This window comes from Cryptomeria japonica, chromosome 3 (genome assembly GCF_030272615.1).
Source record: "Cryptomeria japonica chromosome 3, Sugi_1.0, whole genome shotgun sequence".
In the NCBI taxonomy this organism is placed as follows: Eukaryota; Viridiplantae; Streptophyta; class Pinopsida; order Cupressales; family Cupressaceae; genus Cryptomeria; species Cryptomeria japonica.
Genome location: NC_081407.1, coordinates 172,440,758 through 172,461,332, shown reverse-complemented (window position 1 = coordinate 172,461,332; position 20,575 = coordinate 172,440,758). Strand labels below are relative to the sequence as shown.

Below are 20,575 nucleotides of genomic sequence, written 5' to 3'. Positions count from 1 at the left end.
CCAATCTTAAGCATTCCATGGGAAGATTAACTAGATCTGTCATAATATCCAACAATTGAAACTGCTCTTATGCCTTCTTACACATCCTGATATTTACACAATTTTCAATATCTCCCCAATAGTAACTCCCAACTTAAATTCCTCTACAATTACATGTGAAAGAATAAATAGTCTGCCTCCCAAATAGAGGGGCATTTAAGTTTAGCCTTTCAATGTTCCTTGAAAACATAACAATTATTTATCAACGACGTTAAATAAAACTATTATAACTTGTCTAGGATTTGCAAAGTGAATGTCAGCTAATCCCAAGAATAAAGATACTAGGAGGATAAGTATGAATCAGCCATGGAAACAATGATTTACATAAGCATGAAAATCATAAAGAATCATAAATTAAAACATACTACACATTCTTTAAAAATCCTTGGCTAGCTAGAAATATTCAATATATACAAGTTAAAACGGCAAAAACTTGTCATAAAGCCTTTGTAACAATTTCATAGTCTTGCTTCATCAACTAATCCAAGGCATGCACAAACAAGAATATGGCAAGAGATACCATAGTACATGCATCAAATACCCTGAAATATTATTGTCAACCAAGCTTCACTGCAAACTAGAACACTTCGAACACTTACAAAGCAAAAAATCCATTCATTAATATCCAAGAAGGTTTGGCAAACCCTAAACATGAATGGTTTCAATGACCAACCACTAATCGATATTACATATTGGTATACATTACAAAACCATTTACATCATCAGCTCCAAGGATGTGATACCAATGGCTCATCAAGAAAAATTTCAACTTTTAACTTAGAATTTTTTATTTTTTTTTCTAAAAGCTTACCTCCCTAAAGACTTCTTGGACACATGAACATCCCGACAAGAAACCTAAGCTTTCAATCGAGCCCATTGAAAAAAATCTTAGATCAAATATTAATGATGGGAAAAAGGGGCCAAGACCGACAATGAAGGCAAGGCAAAGGCAATTATGGGTGGCAAGACAACAAATTAGTTGAAGCCCATTAAGGATTCATGCAAAGAGACAAGGGTATCTATTGTTTCTAATGGATGGAAGGATGCTAAAAAATGACCCTTAATTAATGTGACTACAATGTTCCCTAAAGGCACAATACTTTTTAGAATCATGGATTATGAGAGGCAAATAGAGGATCCACAATTTATAGCTAGAATCCTCATAAAGCTCATTGATAAAGTGGGCTCTCATAACATTGTCCAATTCATAACGGGCAATGCAACAAAAGAATAGCCACAAAATCAATTGGATCAAATAGGTGTATGATAAATGCCAAAGAGGTCCAAATTTTTGTCATCATCCATATTCAAAATATTCTCAAAACTAGAGCTATTTAAAACAATACGTTTCACTTAAGTAATTTATTTTTAAAAACTTATGTATGACTTCTTTATTTTTATTTCGAAATAGGTTGTTGAGACCCATTTTGCCTCCAACACAATTGTCTTGAGCCAACTTCTGAATGTTTGAGATGTATTTTCTAGAACGATCATCAATTAACTTTGGTCTACAAGGAGGCAATCCAACACTGAGAGTGAAACAAGTAATAAAAAGATGATCCTAGATGACACGTGGAGGGATTGTGTGGAATATCTTCTTAGTTTCACCAAGTCCATTTTGAGTATGATAAGTTATACTGACACGGATAAGCCATGTTTGGAAGAGGTATCAACTCAATGATTGAGAAGATGAAAATTGTCATAACTAGAAAAGGGCAAGATCCTAAAGAAACATTTTCGCAAAACAATGCAAACAACTATAGTTGAGCAATGGAACAAAATGACCACTCCATTACATCTTGCCTTTGCATTGACTCCTAAATATTATAGTGTTGAGATCCTTGCTTGCCAATGTGACAATTGCACCATACAAAGCTTTAGAAGCTAATGAAGGGTACAAACAAGTGTTTGCTAGACTCTTCCCTAATCCTGATTTGGAGGATACAGTCACAACTAAGTTAGTTGATTTTATATACTGCAATGGTCAAAGTGTTTTTGCTCTTCATGACAAATTTAAGAAGGATGCTCATAGTTGGTCGTACATCCATGGCCAAACATTCCAACACCTACAACCTCTAGCAATCAAATTTTTATTGCAAGTTCTTTTTATCTTAAAGACTCAAATGTTTTCAAGTTTGAAGTTCAATTTATTATTTTATAACTCTTAACTCTCTAATTTTGCCTCAATAGGTTTCCAATTCTCCCACATCTAAGCCAAATTGGAGCACATAGTCCTTCATCCACTCAATAAAGGGCAACTGAATGCACTCAAAAAAGGCCAAGGACTCAATGTACGTGCATTCTAACTTGTGCCTTCCTCCACATAAACAAAATGACTACGAAGAAGCAGAAACAAAATTGTAGGATATAAACCCAAAGCATACTAATTTGGATGCTTCATCTTCCAAACATGCTTTATTTGTAGAGTCATCAAATAACCAACATACTTCTAGTGCAAGAACCAACAACACTACTTGTGGTTATTCTAAACCATAGATGGCACACTCGCCGAAAACTCGGCGAGTGACAAAAACTCGCCGAGTTTTTGGACCTGGCGAGTAGTAATGACTTCTACTCGCCAGGAAAACTCGCCGAGTTTTTGCCAAAAACTCGCCGAGTTTTTGGCGAGTTTTTGTCAAAAACTCGGCGAGTTTTAAAGAAAAACTCGCCTGGGTTAGCATAACAGCAAAAAAGGGCCAAAAATACATGCATTTTTTGTTTTCCTATATGGTTTTGGGTTGAGAAGGGGGAAACTCACTTGGAAGGGCCACCCTGAGAGCCCACTATGCCCTCAAGTAATCGCCGAGTTTTTTGGTCTATCCGTCAGGATTCATATATGGAATATAACATTTAAGTATAAGTGATACTTTAAGTTATATTCCATATATACTGTCAGGATGTTTGAGAGTGGTTTCGGACCTCCAGGAGTTATAATGCAAAATCTAGTTTTTGGAGGATTCTTCAATTTTCCAGACTTAGTCAAATTTCAGGATCCTTCGACGATGCCCCTTGACCCCAACTTTGAGTTGAAAGTTTGAAACTATGAGTATGAATGATGAAATTTCAAATATGATGAAAGTTTGAAAGTAGTTTTAGCTAGAGCTGGGGAGAGGAAGTTGTATTTACTTTTGGTTTTACAAAAACTATTTACTATTTTGCTTCCAGCCATCAGCATTTCTCATGAGGATGCGATTTTGTAGACACTTTGCAATCAAATATATCTAGAATCAGCTTGTTTCTTTTGTGTTATCATTTATTGACTCATTGGATGCATCTTCTCATTAAATTTTGCAAAAAAAATGCATTTTTTATTAAAATTAAGCGTGTTTTTACGTTGCCGAGTTTTTCGCCGAGTTTTTCCGAGTTTTTCCCGAGTTTTCGCCGAGTTTTTTTCTCAGGGGCTTGGCGAGTCGAGCCGAGTCGCGAGTAGTTCAACTATGTTCTAAACTACCTACATCATCTAATACCAATGATGATGGTGATCTTTTTGATGACCCATATGACAATTGCTAATATTATTTTTTTACTATTGAACAATGAATATCTATCATGACATTCAAGTTTGATAAATAAACATTAAAGCATCATTTTAAAATTTTATGGAGGTGTTGTTTATTATCTGATGCTATGTGGTATTCTAAAATTAATTCATTTTTTAAGGCTGCAAATATGTCTATATTTATGATCTAATATGTTTTTGTACAAATGAACCCATCCCAAAAAAGCAACTTTACCAAATCTGCATATTTGAATCCCCATAAACAAACACAAACCAATAAATTAGCATTCCTTTCAATGAAAGGATGAATTCTGTTGTGTGATCCGAAATGCTGACATTAAACTCTCGCATAATTTTTTCCAAAATTCTTTTCTATTTTTACTTCCTTTCAGAGAATCCGTGCACCTAAGGTGTAACTGCATATATAGCAATGCCTCGTATATGGCTTCACCCCTCAATTGTATTTTATAGTTGACAACAAATGTTTGTTTTCCATTTGTGCCTTCGATGGATCACATGGCATCATCCCCAATGTAAATTTAAATTCCCATGAAGCTTTTTTTTCCAAATAAATCTATTCTATCATCACATTCTTTCAAGAGGAGCCCCATCTCTTAAGGTTGGCACCACTACATATATGGCTTCACCCCTACATTATGATTTATTATCTACAACAAGGGTTGATTTTGTGCCTTTACGAAACAAACTCTTAGATAGCAACAGCAAAAAAGTATGCCTAGCATTCCATGCCAAACTGAAATTGGGGAATGGCCCTCCACCTCTGATCAAATTTACAAACCTTTGAGATTCCCAGCACAAGCCAAACTGATGCATTCATCGGTATGAAAGAAGCATGCAAATGATATGAATAAACTATTTAGTTTTTGTACAAGTCTCTAATATGAAGGTAGAGTAGCATTCATGCCTTGTGACATGGATAGAAAGCCAAAAGTATATTTATGGGGAATTAACGCCAACTATACACCATGTCCATGTAATTTTCATAGGAATCGTTTATATAAAAGACATATCAAGACTACCCAATAGCTATGGGGCACTTCTTTGTGTAAATAACTCAAAGGTGTAACTCATAGCAGCAAAAATATTTTGGGGAAAAACTCAGTAAATCAAAAGTATTAGATTTTTTTTTAAATCAGGATTTAAACAAAAAATAACCAGATTTCAAAAAAATAATGTAGTAAATGAGATGAAAACTTGTTTTTAAATTTTGAAGGTGTTTCAATAGCATAGAGTTATGTAGAGCAAATAAAATTGAGAGTTTAGTCTATGAATTGTCGAATAAAGATTTTTGTTTTTTATGTCCATATCACTAATTACATTGCATTGCACAATGCATACTTGATAGTCCATAAATAATAACTAGACGCCAACAGTTTTTGAATTGTCAATTACAATCTAGTTTGAATAACAATAACATTTCAGTCTCTCATAGTATGATGCTTCATCATCGATCAATGATATTATGATAGTGATAAAAATAATTGTCTAATTTGCCAAACAGATCTCTACTCTCAGAGCTCCTCATTGTAATCAAATTTGTTATGTGAGAAGAGATGCAAATAACTAGTGGGAGTTTTGGGAGTGAAGGCTCCAATGAGGTTGAGGGGCAGTGCCCCTCATGGAGGTTTGAGGCAAACACCCCCCTACAGGATCAAGGGGTAGTGCTACTCATGGGGGTCTGGGGGCAACACCCTTCACGAAATCTGGGAGCAGCGCCCCTAATGCATTCCCTATTGCAATATAAAGCAAGATCAAGGGGCAGAGCCACCACCACCAAGCCCAAATTAAGGCCTTTTAAAACACAAAAACCTTCATGGAACACACCATTTTCACAATTTATCACTAAGAGCAAAATTAGGTATTTGGGACATTTTTGTTTATAAAATTTCTAAGAAAAAACTTATCTATTTGTTTGGGTGCCTCAGGTTAAGTTCAACTTGGAGTGGACTAGGTTCATTGAGAATTTCAATTTTAATTGTGCTTTGGAAGAATGAAAATCCATGATTCATATTCTGGTTTTTGTTAGTTATTTTAACTTTGAAATACTTGTTTAACAGAAAATGGATAAAAAAAAAGAAAAAATGAAAAATGAAAAAGTACAGAAAATGGAAAAAACCACTCTTCAAAAATGAAACAATGAATGGTAATTTTATACATCCTTTCTATCAAAAAACAATATATATATTTATCTTTTAACTATTAAACTAAATAATTAAATATACAAATCTCTACATTAAAAATATATATATATATACCTTTTCTGAAACATACATTTTGTAACAAACTCTAATCTAAAACATACATTTCATAACAAATTCTAATGGTAACAAAAGATGGAGCTCCTAGCCTGATTGGCTGAAAGCATCCTATTGCAAGAAAGTGATTATGAGGTCCAATCACCCGTTGTCATGCTCCGTCTATGAACTTTTCCATACCATCTCCAAGCAAGAACAAAACAGAAACGGATAAATAAAGAGACACATGATCAGGGATTTGCCAGGGGAACCAAGGCAGCAAACAGTTAGTACCCTTACATTATAAAACATTGACCTGTTGATTGGTCAACGGGTTGCTTAAGAGAAAAACATAAAAGAGTACCAATTTCTAATTAAGTGACATCGGTTAGGTTGAAGAGACACAATACTTGGAAAGGTGGTGACATGGCTAAAAACATGACTCCTTATTCCCATGTGGGTACGAAAAGCCGGTACGGAAAATTGTTTTGGGGGTTGGGTATGTTTTTGGTACATTTATTGTATGTATGTTTATATATGTAGCTAAACAAATACATATGCTAAACAAAACCATTACAAATTTCAAATTTTGAAATATAACATACTACTTGAAATTCAGTTTTCAATATCAAAAAGATCAAACAAGAATATCATGATAGATAAGTTCTGAGTTCGCTAATCAGCACTGTAGGTCTTAAGAATATCAAAAAGACCAAACTAGAATCATTAAATATTTCAGAAACATTTCAGCATCTAAAAACGCAAACCCTGGATGTACCCACTGGAGATTTGTTTCAGAATCCGATTCCAGTACGTTTTGTACCTGGAGTCGCCCGGAAAACCCCACAATTCAGCAACTTAGATATATAATGCATCAGCTTTATGGCTGGGAAAGGGGAGATAGGAATCACACTTCACATAAGACAAAGACTACTGGTGCAAGAAAGACTGCTTGCATCAGAGATTGTTCCCCCAGCATTAGACAATAATAATCCTCCCAAATTAACTAATAAGGAAATCATTTAAAGTAGCATCGTATCATATAAATCTATAGAGATAATAATTAGTGAATTGTAATTATTTGTCAATTAATTACATAAATATCTGCTATACATGTTGCTTTGCTTAATCAGTAATGTTTAAGTATATATTCCAATGAGAGAATATAGGATAGATATACTTGTCTGAAATCCCTCTTGTGGGAGAAGGTCTGAGGAGTAAGAGATGGGTGTCAAGTGGTATCGTAAGGAGGCCATCCTGGTAGGACCATTGCGGCCTAAGACAAAGAGGGCACTTACAGAGTTAAGTAACCCCCTTACAACCTCCCCCTGATCCTCCAAGAGAGCATGTGTCTTCAAGAAGATGAGATATGAATGGAGAAAGCAAGTACAAACCGCCTAGCAAGCAAGAGAGCTATGGTTGACATCCCCTTGGGCTTGGTGTAGAAATGGCTTCAAGCAGACCCATCATGTCTCTTCCTCTGAACTCTAATGTGCTTAGTAATCTATGATTGTGAATGATTTGCCTAACCCTAACGATTAAGGATATATGTGTGTGTGTGTGTGTGTGTGTGTACTATGTATGTATGCAAATGTTGTTTGTGTTGTGATTGCAGGATTCAAAATCAGAATCACATTATCGAAGAAACATTTATTTGATAAGATGTAACCCTAACCCTAATTTGTTGCTATTTTGATTTTGGAGCAAATTAGGATGGATACATTACACCTGTCCACGTGGTACCAAAGGGTGTATCACACCAACATCAATGATTACATTAAAAAAAATTGCTCAGCGTACTGTAGGTTATAGGGGGGCTAAGCTGATTCTTGCAATCTAAAAAAAATTGGTAACAAAAGACTTGTTAGTTGTTATCATAAGAAAAATTCCACTAGATTTATCTTAACACTTGATATAGACAACAAGATGTGCAAAAATATTCATGTTATATTACTCAAGTAGAAATCTCAATCTTCAACAGCACACTTTCAATTCAGTTTGGTTGGTTTCCCTGTTACTTTATTCCCATAGTAATTTGTCATTAAACTAATAGAACAAACAAAACTGTCACAGAAAAAATGAAAAAATAGACAAAAATGCACGCATATAAACCCTACCGACAAGGGTGGATGAAATCCGACACAATTAAATGCAAAAAATCGCAACTAAACCAAAAAAAAAAAGATATAAATTGTTGAAAATCATTGTCAAAATGGCAGTCAACAATTTATTGGTAAGAACACATTTTTTAAAGGGAAAAAATCGAGAATATTTTTGTTTCGTGATCAATCGTGATTTTGGCGATTTATTCCTGATTTCTGCTTCTATGGACTTTAACCTTCTACGTCATACAAAAAACTACTCTTTTTACCCCAAATCTATTTTACAAGCACAACTGCCAGCCTAGAGTCCCATAGACTTAGCATCTATGGTTCATGATGAGAAATTATGCAGCAAACAATAAAAAAACAATAAAAAATCCAAAAAGCATGGCAATATGCCAAAAATCTTTCAACAAGTGGAAGTGCAAGGCAACTCAATGTAAAACATTTATTATAAAGCCTTATTTAACTATATGAAAGGTAAACGCTATTTTGAATGAGGCAATAGAATTGTAACCTGTTTCCTATATTTGAATCCATTTCATTCAACCACTGATAAAAAGAAGCTGATTCAGTGATCTATTAATTTACAATTTTACTGATAGAGGGGAGTCTCCTTAGGGGCTCAATTTAACTCTCATGACCTCATCCATGTTATCATTAAAGCATGACAATACATTCTTAATGTCTCTATCTTTGATGGGAATACAGAGGCTTCAACCTGCCTTTTAAATCTCCCCTCTATTATAGCACGTAAAGTAATGGTTGGCATACACTCAGGCTCGTGTCTCGAGTTCTTTTAATCAAAATAGTAGAAGGGGGAAAACTAGGAAATTATGAATGTTGAGATAATTAAGTGTTGTTTTCACAATTTCATGCGTTATAGGTTCTTTCTGTTCTTATTTTCAGTAATCAGCAATCAAATTTAGGTTCTATTCCTAAGCCATGTTTGTGGCTTTTGGATTTGAATGCAAGTTTGGCTTTCAGCTTTTCCTATGTCTAAGTTCACTGGTAGAAACTGTTAGTTTTAGCAATCAGATTAGCAGTATAGAACAGAAAATCAGAATGCAAAGTAAATCATACACATAACACACATATACCCTGGGAAAACCTCCATCTTAGAGGTGAAAAACCCAGCAACAACTATCTCAGATTGTATTATATTAACCACAGAGCAGATTTACAATATAGCCTTCTAGGGCACAAGCACAACTTATCTGAGATATAACAATTAGAGGAATCAAATCCCTGTAGCTTAATTTGGCAGCCCAGATTTGAGTTCGCTGTCTTTGTATGAAGTTTACTCAGCCATGCAAGATGTTCGCTCAGTCTTGATAGGGTTCGCTGGGTTGTAACTCTACTTCGCTTGCTGAAGATTGCAGATCAGAACAGAAGGGCAGATTGCTGACTAGTAGTTCGCTCACAGCTGGAAGGAGTTCGCTGACCTCTAGATGGGATTCGCTGGCACCTATGATTAGCTCGCTGACTTTGTGACTGAATTCGCTGACCTTTGAAGTAGTGTAGATCACATTCGCTATTATCTATGTCTTGTGACCTCAAGTCACTTCCTTTATATACATGCCTTTAACCCTTATGCCTAGGTCAGCCTTGGTGCCAAATTACAAATTCAATTTGCAAATTACATAGAACCTACCCCAAGTTACAAGTTACATATTCAATAGGTCCCGACCTATTGAATTACAAGTTACACAATGAATAGGTCTTGCTCCATAACCATTATAAGTTACATAAGTTGAGTGCCCAAATAAGGCATGCCCTTAACATTTACAAGTTACATTGATATCTATTTGGGCCCAGCCCAATTATAAGCTATCAAAATTGGGGCTCAACCCTAAACATTAATCAATTATATCAATACAGTTAATTTTAAGGCCAAGGGCCACATTAAAATTAATTATGCTAGGGATTCGACCTAGCTACATTTCAACACTCCCTCTTAGCTAGGGAGGATCCCTTGAATAATCAAGTTACAACGTGACCATGCTTCATGAACTCTTTCCATGATATCCATCATGCATTCCCACAGAGGATGGTTCCAAGATACATCATGGATTCCTTCCATGATATTCGTCATGCATGCCCGCAGAGGATGAATTCAATATACATCATGGACTCCTTCCATGATACCCATCATGCATACCCGCAGAGGATGGATCCACCTTGCATTGCCCACAGAGGGTGGAAAAGGTATTTCATCTCAACTTCTCCCAGAGAAGGATCCAATGTCACCTTGCATTGTCCGCAGAGGGTGACTCCACCTTGCATTGCCCGCAGAGGGTGGAAGATGCAACTCAGTGCATCATTGGGACTGAGACTCCCTCTCAGCCAAAGTTGTGTTCTCAACAACTCCAAGTCTCTCTTTGAAGTATTCAAACTTCACACGAGCTAGAGGCTTGGTGAGAACATCTGCAATCTACTCATCAATGCTGACATATTTCAACTGAATGGCACCTCTCTGTACCATATCACGAATATAGCGATAATGAGTTTCCACACGTTTTGACCTGTCATGAAACACAAGATTAGTAGACATCTTAATACAACTCTAATTGTCATAATGAATGACAGTGGGTTCCCAAGGTTGTCCGAATAACCCAACAAGAAGCTTGCGAAGCCACACTGCTTCTCTTGACGCCACACTTGACGCAATGTACTCAGCTTCTACAGTACTTAATGCAATTGAGGATTGTTTCCTACTAGCCCAAAAGATAACAGCAGAACCCAAACTGAAACAAATTCCTGAAGTGCTCTTCCTATTGGTTACACTTCCTGCCCAATCAGAATCAAAGTAGCCTTCCAAGGTGATGACAATGTTGATTGGATACTTCAACCTGTAGCCAACTGTGCCTCACAAATATCTCAGAATATGCTTGGCTGCAACAAGATGAACATGCTTCGGTTTGTTCATGAACTGGCTAAGGGCACTCACTGCATAACAAATATCCGGTCTAATGTTAACTAGATTCATCAAGGATCCAATCAGTTGTCTGTACTCCGATGGATCTGCAAAACCAAAGTTAGCTGTAGAAACACTGCAATCCATTATTCAAGATATCAATTCATTGGATCCTTGGCATACTTCTAACTCTAGAGAGTAATGCATTAGGCCTAGTTTTATTCCAAATTCTGAAACTAACTCTTTCTAGTTAGAAATCGTATGTAAATCAAAATTAGCATTTCAACATTAAACCGATAGGATCGGCATCATGCTTACAAAATCCTAAGCTTATAGAATATTGTCAATTCTTTCATCAAAGCATTTTACTGAGGATTGTAGGGAACATAGAACTCTCTCTTAATCCTTAATATAAAGCTGTGACAACCAGATCTTAAGAATCCACTAAGGAAAGCAACCATCACGAGTTTTCATAAGTCAGAATGAGAAATGCTAATTTTTCTTTTCCCTTACCTTCACTTTCTACGAAAAGGACCCATAGCACAATCATTATGAACATGGCATACCTTCAACCATCTTCTCAAGTGAAGGAATGAGCTGAAAGCTTGTATAGGCTCTCATGTCTATTCCCAAGCTCCCTCTGAACCTTGAAGCATAATAGTTCAAGACTATCTTGAAGAGAAACATCAATCAAACATGATTCAACATACCAATAGAATGAATTAATAATAACATGAAAATCCATGAACATGATTCAAATATAAGAGAACTTATCTCTTTATTGGCTAGACTCCCACACAATCCACCAACGTTCTTAAGTTGTTCCATTTTCAAGCTCATGGTTCTCTGATGGTTGTGTGGCCTTCGGCCCTTGCCATCACATATCATCTACCTTCAGCTCAGCATTACACGCAAGGGTCACTTGGAACTTCACCCTTCAACCCTGTGAATTGCCTTAATTCAAATTTGGTGGCTCTCTCTGGTTGATGAATTCAATGTTCGAGTCAATATATCCACTGACTTCTCAATGAGAGAAAACTGTACATCGCTAGTCCAAGGAATATGAAGATGCTCACAATCATCAATCGCTCTTCCTAAATGAGGTCATTGTGATATAATATGATCAATTCGAATACCTTCAATCATAGACAAAACTACACAACATTCTGTAAATTGATGAACAAATAACAGTAAGATAACCGCGCCTGTGCAAAGAACTGAAAAATGTCATATGTTGATCACATCTGATCATATTATTGTATTATTGAATTGCAAAAATAATGACTGATCAGAAGAACTAAAACAAGTGTATGTCTTCAAAAAAACAGTGTACATAAGCCAAGTTGTCTTTCCAGCCAATGCATAAAACTAATCAGAAGGAATACAGGATAATTATGTAAGCACCAGCCACTCAATTGAAGAGACACATTGTATAGTTGAGCACAAACATATGATTGATAAATGCCAAAAAAAACTGAGGCCACAAAATCTCCATGGTGGGAGCACCCACATCATTCTAACTAAATAATGTATGTTCAATAGGTTAGATACTTTTATTCTGCATTGTTCTTAGGTTTCATCATCAAGAAATTGAACAAAGTCTCAAGTATATTCTGCTTTAATGAAAAGAATGCAAAAACTAATCAAGCATTACTATTTAATAAACATTTACTTCAAAATGTAATAGGGAGTGTTCCCCATACAAACTAAATACCAAGCATATGTGCCACAATGAATGAAGAAGAATTGACCACCATATATTATATGTTTCCAACTTTATGATATATTCAGATCACCGCATCAAAGCATCATCAATATTCAGATCAATAACATCATTGATATTTGGATCATTGCATATTCCTCATAGCAAATCATGGATTTGGGTTAAGAATAATGTTAGGTATGCATACTTAGAATAGAGAATAACCGAATACCAACTTCCATAACTCGAACTAGGGTTGGAACAAATTCTTAACACAAAGACAAAGCTCGAACTAGGGTGACAGTCACAAACCATAGGGTGACAATTATACAAACCCTTAATAAAATACAAGGAATTCTAGGGTTTGAAGCTAGAAGAAAACAAATGCACAAAACCAACATATCTTTGATGAGATAGTTAACAAACAAGAAAACCCTGTGTTCTAGTTAAGACCCCAAACTAGGGTTACAACTAAAAGAACTAATACCAATAACAACAAAGCAAACAGATACAAATCCTCAAACTAAGCGAACCCTTCTTAATAGAAGTAAACAAAAGAGAGTAGAGGAATAAGGACACCTGTACTCTAAGATTTTATTTGAAGCCTTCATACTCTTGTTACGGCCCCATCGATGCCCTCAATCTTCAAGCTGTTATGTTGTTGTAGAACAATCTGATACAATCGATTCCCAATCATTCACGCTAAACTTCTTCAACCCTAGTCTGCAAAAAGAATACAGGATCTATAGGATCTACCTTCAAGCTATTAGGCTTTATAGAAGGAACCCGCTCCGATACCATGTTAGTTTTAGCAATCAGATTAGCAGTATAGAACAGAAAATCAGAATGCAAAGTAAATCATACGCATAACACACATGTACCCTGGGAAAACCTCCCTCCTAGAGGTGAAAAACCCAGCAACAACTATCTCAGATTGTATTATATAAACCACAGAGCAGATTTACAATACAGCCTTCTAGGGCACAAGCACAACTTATCTGAGATATAACAATTTGAAGAATCAAATCCCTGTAGCTCAATTTGGCAGCCCAGATTTGAGTTCGCTGTCTTTGTATGAAGTTTACTCAGCCTTGCAAGATGTTTGCTCAGTCTTGATAGGGTTCGCTGGGCTGTAACTCTACTTCGCTTGCTGAAGATTGCAGATCAGAACACAAGGGCAGATTGCTGACTAGTAGTTCACTCACAGCTGGAAGGAGTTCGCTGACCTCTAGATGGGATTCACTGGCACCTATGATTAGCTCGCTGACTTTGTGACTGAATTCGCTGACCTTTGAAGTAGTGCAGATCACATTCGCTATTATCTATGTCTTGTGACTTCAGGTCACTTCCTTTATATACATGCCTTTAACCCTTATGCCTAGGTCAGCCTTGGTGCCAAATTACATATTCAATAGGTCCCGACCTATTGAATTACAAGTTACACAATGAATAGGTCTTGCCCCATAACCATTATAAGTTACATAAGTTGAGCGCCCAAATAAGGCCTGCCCTTAACATTCACAAGTTACATTGATATATATTTGGGCCCAGCCCAATTACAAGCTATCCAAATTGGGGCTCAACCCTAAACATTAATCAATTATATCAATACAGTTAATTTTAAGGCCAAGGGTTACATTAAAATTAATTACGCTAGGGATTCAACCTAGCTACATTTCAACAAACTTTAAGGAGGAAAAGGGAAAAATACTCTACTACAATATCCTTCCACATTGCAGCTCTCATCACCTTTATAACAATGGCAGCAAGAACAATATGATGGGTGTGCGTGGCAAAAGCAGTCCGAAGGGTTTGCAAGGAGGAGGAGATTCCAGTGAGCCAGCAGTAGTTGAAGAAGATGCAGAGGATGGGGAGGTCAGTGGCAAAACAATTACCTGAGATTTGGAAGCTCGCGAATGCTCTTCCTGTGCTCCCAACATGAGGAATAAGGGTCCTCTCCTTTTGCAACAGGAGTTTTTACTGCCTTCAAGAACTGGGAGTATTGCTGATGTTGCCTCACACAAAGAGAATGTCTATAGGGAGATACAAAATTGGATGTGTAGGAACTCATCTAATGCCTACAATAAATGTAGGGATTTTTGTTTTTGACATCTAAAATGTGTGTCTCCTCATGGTTTCTCTGAGTCTAGTGTTTTGCAGCCTTTGAACAGTGGTAGAGGTCATGAGCACACCTAGACAGCTGCTACCAGTGAGGCTGAGCCTAAGAAAGATGTGTGTAAGGATCTCCAGGGTTGTAGGGTCATAGGGTTTCTGTCAGTGAGGGGAATCCTTCTGAAGGATCTCCCTCTCTGGAACAGTTCTATCTAGAAGGTATACCTGTGGTGCTGGCTGCTACAGCAGTTATCCTGCACCTCCTGTCAAATTGCTTAGAACAGATTTCAATTGAGCAGGGCCCACGCTTTCTTATCTGTCAGTTTCTTGATAATAATCCACATGTCTGAGACTGACCATTGGATGAAAAAAACTTGACTTGATTTTCCTTGTCCTCCTGTCTCGATGATGTCAAAAAATATTTTTGCTAAATATAGTTTAAGGCCGTTGAAGAGCAAGACTTTGTGTGGAATAATTGCGCTTCGTTCAGAGATAGATTTGGTCTGTTTTTGAGCCCCCTAGAAGCTTTTTCTTGATCCATATTCAGATTTAATCGCCAAGATACCTGGGTGGGCTTATTTCTATGATCTTCAGTTATTCATGTGGAATGATTGATCATTAAGTTTGTTGACTGAGTCAGCTGGCAAGATTGTGAGGATAGATCTGGGGTTGATGGGACATCAGCAGAGCTATTTCAGGGCCTTAATGTATTTGGATTTTTATATGTAATCAGGTCCAAATATTGTCAAGGAGCAGTTACTGGTTCCGGTACATAGAATATGAAGGCATTCTTTTTAGATGTTACAGACGTCAAAAGATGGGGCACAGGTCTGCTGCTTGTTCTGCATTTCCTACTTTCAGATCTTCTAGAATCTTCAGACCTGGAAATGGATCCCCAAACAAAAGGATTTTGTTTGTAGGGATCACGGATGCTTTCTATCCAGCAGCAGGGTATCTTCTTCTCTGACTGCACTAGTGGCCTCTTCTGCAGATAAGAAAGGACAAGATTTAGCAGTTTCTTTTCCTTTTGCTGGTAAGGAAGAGGGTGTCACCTGTGTGGACGACAGAAGGCAGCGATTGTAATTTTCATAGGAAATCATGCAGTCAGATTCAGAGTAGTCAGTGCCAGAAGAGGACAATTTTAATAGTGATTATTCTTCTCATCAGGAGTAGCAGACTTGTCTATGTTGTCTAGGCCCTGTGGTATTTGATTTCTTTTCTCTATGCATATGAAGAGAAGAGAGAGAAATCTGATGTCAAAATATTAAATGTGAAAGATGGCATCAAACAATGATAGATCACGATGAACTAAAGAAGCTCTTCTTTGTCAGAAAGGCTGGAGATTGATGGCTTCACTTGCCCAATTTTCATCTATAGGATTAAATTGAAGCTTCGTTGATTCTTCTTGCTTTACGGTTATGTTAGATTTTGGTTTTTGCTTCTTGTCTGTTTAAAGTAGTTTAAGTATCTGTTTATCTTGCAGGTTTGGATCACTTAGTTGTTACCCTGTCCTTGTCTTTTGTTAGGTTGTTTTGGTCTCTCCTCAGTGGATTGTTTTTCATCCAGAGCCCTTAGGTTCAGTTATTTTAATGTTTCAATTTGTGTTCATTTCAGGTCTTCTGGGGTTCAAAGAAGCGTCTGTTATGTGGTATCATCAGAATTTTTGAACAATAATATTATTTCAAGGGTGACAGCCCCATTGAATCCCTCATCTTATCAAGCAAATATAAACACTGACAGCAAGAATTTTCCATTTCAGATATAGAAAGAATTGGATGTTTGCAATCCTCATTCTGTCCATTTGATTGAAGAAATTTTTGTGCTTGCAATTGCTTCTTCTCTCACTAGTATTATGCATACGGCAGCTGTTTTAGAAGAGGAAGTTGAAAGTTCTAAAGGGTTAAGAAAAAGAGTAAAATACTCTGTTTTATGTGACCAGATTTGGGAACCTGATGATATTGGCCACCAGCACAATGTTCAAGCAAGGATTGACAATTCTATGTCTTTGTGAGAATTTGTTTTTCCAGATTCTGGGGTTACAACAATTGTTCAAATATTGTTATCCTTGCTTTTAAGAAAGCCAAGTCCTATGCCCTCAATGAAGCTCTTCACAAATTTGGAAATGAGACTCACCCTGAAGAAATCTTGCAATGTGAGTTCAAACTACCCAATTAATAAGGTTAAGCCACCAGAGAAACCAAATTCACTTGGCATCACAATGCCTTCAGTTCTGATAATTCTGGAAGGCTAAATGGCAGGAGTGAAACTAATATATAACGTTGAAACTTTCCCTACATTTTGACCACTTGCATATCCTACTCAATCGTGGTAATATGCTTAGTTGTTTCTATCTGTCATTTTTAGTTTACTTCTTCTAGTCGGTCTATTAGTAAGTTACTTCATGAAGAAGATTACTTATTCTGTTTATGTCTTGGCGGGGCTTCGATTATTTGGCAGACAAAGACCAATCATATAGACCTCTTATATGCAACTGTCATCTGGAAAATCTTATTGGCCAATATCAAAAAAAAAATAGAAAAAGATAATTTCCTCTAGACCATGCACGCATGCATCTTCCCAACAAATCCACCATGAGCAGTCGCACAAACAGTGAGTGCTTGCAACTGATAACAAGCTTCATGTACGTATTAACCATTAGTTTGCAAAGTCTGAGCCGTGTGTGTTTCTTGTTTCCATTACAACGAAAATATCTCTGAACTGTCTGTTTCTTTTTTCCATAGCAATAAAATTATCCCTTAGTCAATGTACTCTCATAGTGAATAGAATTTCCAATTAGGTAAGTAAACCTATATTGAATTTTTATCTCAAAATGCACTTATTGGAGATCCAATGCAATGATTAGAAGTTAATATTGATGTGATCATAGAAGTTGAAAAGTTGAACCCAAGGAAATGTTGTTACTTTGTTAATATAGGATGTCTTAGCTTGCCAATGAAGAAGAACCAGCTTGAAGTTTTGTCTAAATGGCACATTTGAATTCATGTACGTGATATGAGGAAATTGATTGCAAATTGTACCTACTGTTTCATGATATATCCATAGAGAATCACATCACATCATAAAACACTTTTTGTTTCTCAGATTCTCTTGCCTAAACATTTAAAAATAAGGAAGCAAAGGTTGCCGGTGAAATTGTGGAGATATGATAATCGGAAAACTTCTAGTGCATGACCAAGGCCGAAAACTCAAATGCATCATTTGCAATCAAATTTCCCCTGGGGACATGGGTGAGGTTTTGCATAACGAATATGAGGTACATTTGAACATAACCCAGATTTACTGGGGTTTAGTGTGGCATGCCTTCAAACATTACCATCTCTTATGACCTTCGATAATCTAAACCGGGTATAAGGTTGACCTTGTAAAAGAGTAATCCGTGTTCACATCCCCCTCACAGTAATAAGGTTTCCTATAACCATAACATAGAACATGAAAAGATTACGGTGTAATGAAATATGGGGTATATTTGAAAATGGCCTGGACTTAATAGGGTCCATCCATACAAGACCCACAGTCCATAAATCTCCTGTAATCTAAATGAAAGTTTACAGAAGTGTAGAAAAAGGATTCACATCTCATCCTACATAAACAGATCTCAATTCATTCGAAGCTATAAAAAGAAAAGGTAATGTTATTACCAATGCTGGTGTCCCTGAAATGTTCCAAGAAGTATAAGGGATCGAAGCGAGGAAGGTCACAGCCCCGGGGCTGCCAACGCCACTGCAAAATATCCCTGCCATTTGATTTGTTGTTTGCTATGCAATTCCATCCTTTGAAAATCTCCTTACATTTGTGACTATACCTCATTTTTATCTCTGCATCATGAACCCACCTCCCATCTGAATAGTTGCATGCCTTAGCCTTCCATCCTTCAAACTGCTTTTGTTTAGGGGTATCACTATTAGTCTTACCCACTTCATATAGTTTGTTTTTATTCCAATCGTCTATATGGTTTTCTCTCTTCAATGTGTCTGAAACAGAGAAGATGAAGAAGAATGCTGTACAGACAAGGAGAAATAGTGAGACAAGTTTACACGAAAGGATCTGAGATCTCTTAACCTGTTCTTTCCCACCCATTTCGCGATTCCCTTCTGATGCTGCTGCATATACAGAATTTCTATTTGGAGAATTTTACAAAGCTAATGTACATGATTTATCGACAAGGTTTTTAAATTTATGCACGTTTGCCACTGCTCCAAAGTAAATAAATCGTTGAGTTCCACATATTAAAACCATTGATAAAGGTGAGGACCCAAACTTCTTGAAGGAACAAGACATCAGGTTCAAAACACGAATTCCTCTTCGACGGTAAAAGACAAGCTAACAATTGGTTTACTTGGTCTTAATTGTAGAATAGGAAATGATAGAAAGAAAGAAAGAAATAAATGAATTTTAACGTTCACGAGGTCAAGAAAGTCTATTGAATAGTCTATTCAATCAAAATCGATTTTTGTAGATGAGTTTTTTGTTTATGCAAGTTGATGATGAGTGTTCTTAGCTTCTTGATATACTCCTCATTGAATAAATTAAACCACGTGCTAGCGATTAAGATATTGACAAACTTATCTATGTTGTCTTTAAGTGCATTGCATTCTAAGATGAAATGCTTTTCAGTTTCCACACTCTTGAAGTTGCAAAATGAGTAGGTTGGACAAATTTTATATTTCTCATATGTTACCTTTGACTTATGATTCTGTGGGGACGTGTGTTCAGTGGATTTATCCTCCACTCTATCTGGCCATTATCTCATTGTTTGCACCTTTAACATGGTTCAAACCTCGAGCAATAATGATTCTTGTCCCTCCAAACTCAATGTTTCTCATTTAAAGAACCATGTCTGCTTAGCGTCTCTTTCAAGGATTTGGAGCTCTCTTTCCAAGCCTATGGATTGGGAGTCTTGGATTGATTGGTAGTCTGCTACCATTTCACAATGCACTATTTTTTTACACTTGTTTGGCAAAAGAATGGCTTGGCAATGTAGATGTAAGGAAAGATCTCTTCAAGGAAAACTTGTTCGGGATAGAAAGCTTCTTATTGATGATCCTAGCAATGTTAAAATTCAATCTTCCATTGCTACCACTAAAGCTCAATTACACAAATTAGATAGCTATAAAGGACAAGGGGCAAAAGTCAGATCTAGACTTCAATGGATAAAAGAGGGGTATAAGGGCACCAAATACTTTTTTAGTTACCTCAACTATGAACATAAAAAAGAAAGAATTGATGTAATAAGGGATGAATTTGAAGTTCTTCAGTCCAATCCTACAGATACATGTAATGTGTTTAAAGGATTCTATGAGAATTTACTTAAGGATGATTAATCGCAGGATATTCAACTAAATTTAGAAGATATGGTCAAAGATTGCATTCCTAAGAGAATAGACTCTGATTAGTCTCTACTTATAAAATTATAACTTTAGAAGAGTTGGAAAATGCTCTTTTTTCAATGGCTCCTTACAAAAGTCCAGGTAGCGATGGGCTTCCTGTGAAATTCTACAAAGCTATGTGGAAGAACATTAAGGAGGATTGTTACTATTTATATTTGGAGGCCTTTGAGAAAGGATCATTGGGTCCTACTATTAACAACGGTATCATTAGATTACTTCCCAAAGGAAAAAAGGAAGACACCATATCCAGTTGGCATCCTATCACATTGCTTAATACATTTTATAATATCATAGTGAAGGCTTTGGCTAATAGGATCAAATTACTAGTGAAGGAAATTGTTAGAGCTAAGAAGACGGGATTCATTGTTGGTAAGTTTATTCTTGATAACCTCATGTTGGCATGGGAGACTTGTGGATGGGCTCAACAAACAGGTCAAAATGCTATTTTAGTCAAACTTGATTTTGATAAGGCTTACGATAGGATTCATTGGAGTTGTATTCTTAAAATGCTTCAATGGTTGGGATTTGGCCCTAAGTTTCA

The 20,575-nt window shown here is 36.5% G+C and overlaps 1 protein-coding gene across 2 annotated transcripts in view; it reads right to left on the bottom strand.

Moving 5' to 3' along the window:
• The window catches only part of LOC131029214 (protein trichome birefringence-like 13), a 46,730-nt gene extending 27,811 nt beyond the window's left edge, over positions 1-18,919 (bottom strand). Inside the window, exon 1 of one of the 2 annotated variants that reach the window (XM_057959626.2) lies at positions 18,286-18,919. In XM_057959626.2, the coding sequence (XP_057815609.2) occupies positions 18,286-18,724 (439 nt within the window). In that variant the 5' untranslated portion in view covers positions 18,725-18,919. Of the gene's footprint in view, positions 1-13,093; positions 13,141-18,285 lie in introns of those variants that run through there. The other variant, XM_057959627.2, reaches the window with a different exon arrangement.
• Positions 18,920-20,575: the final 1,656 nt, after the last annotated feature.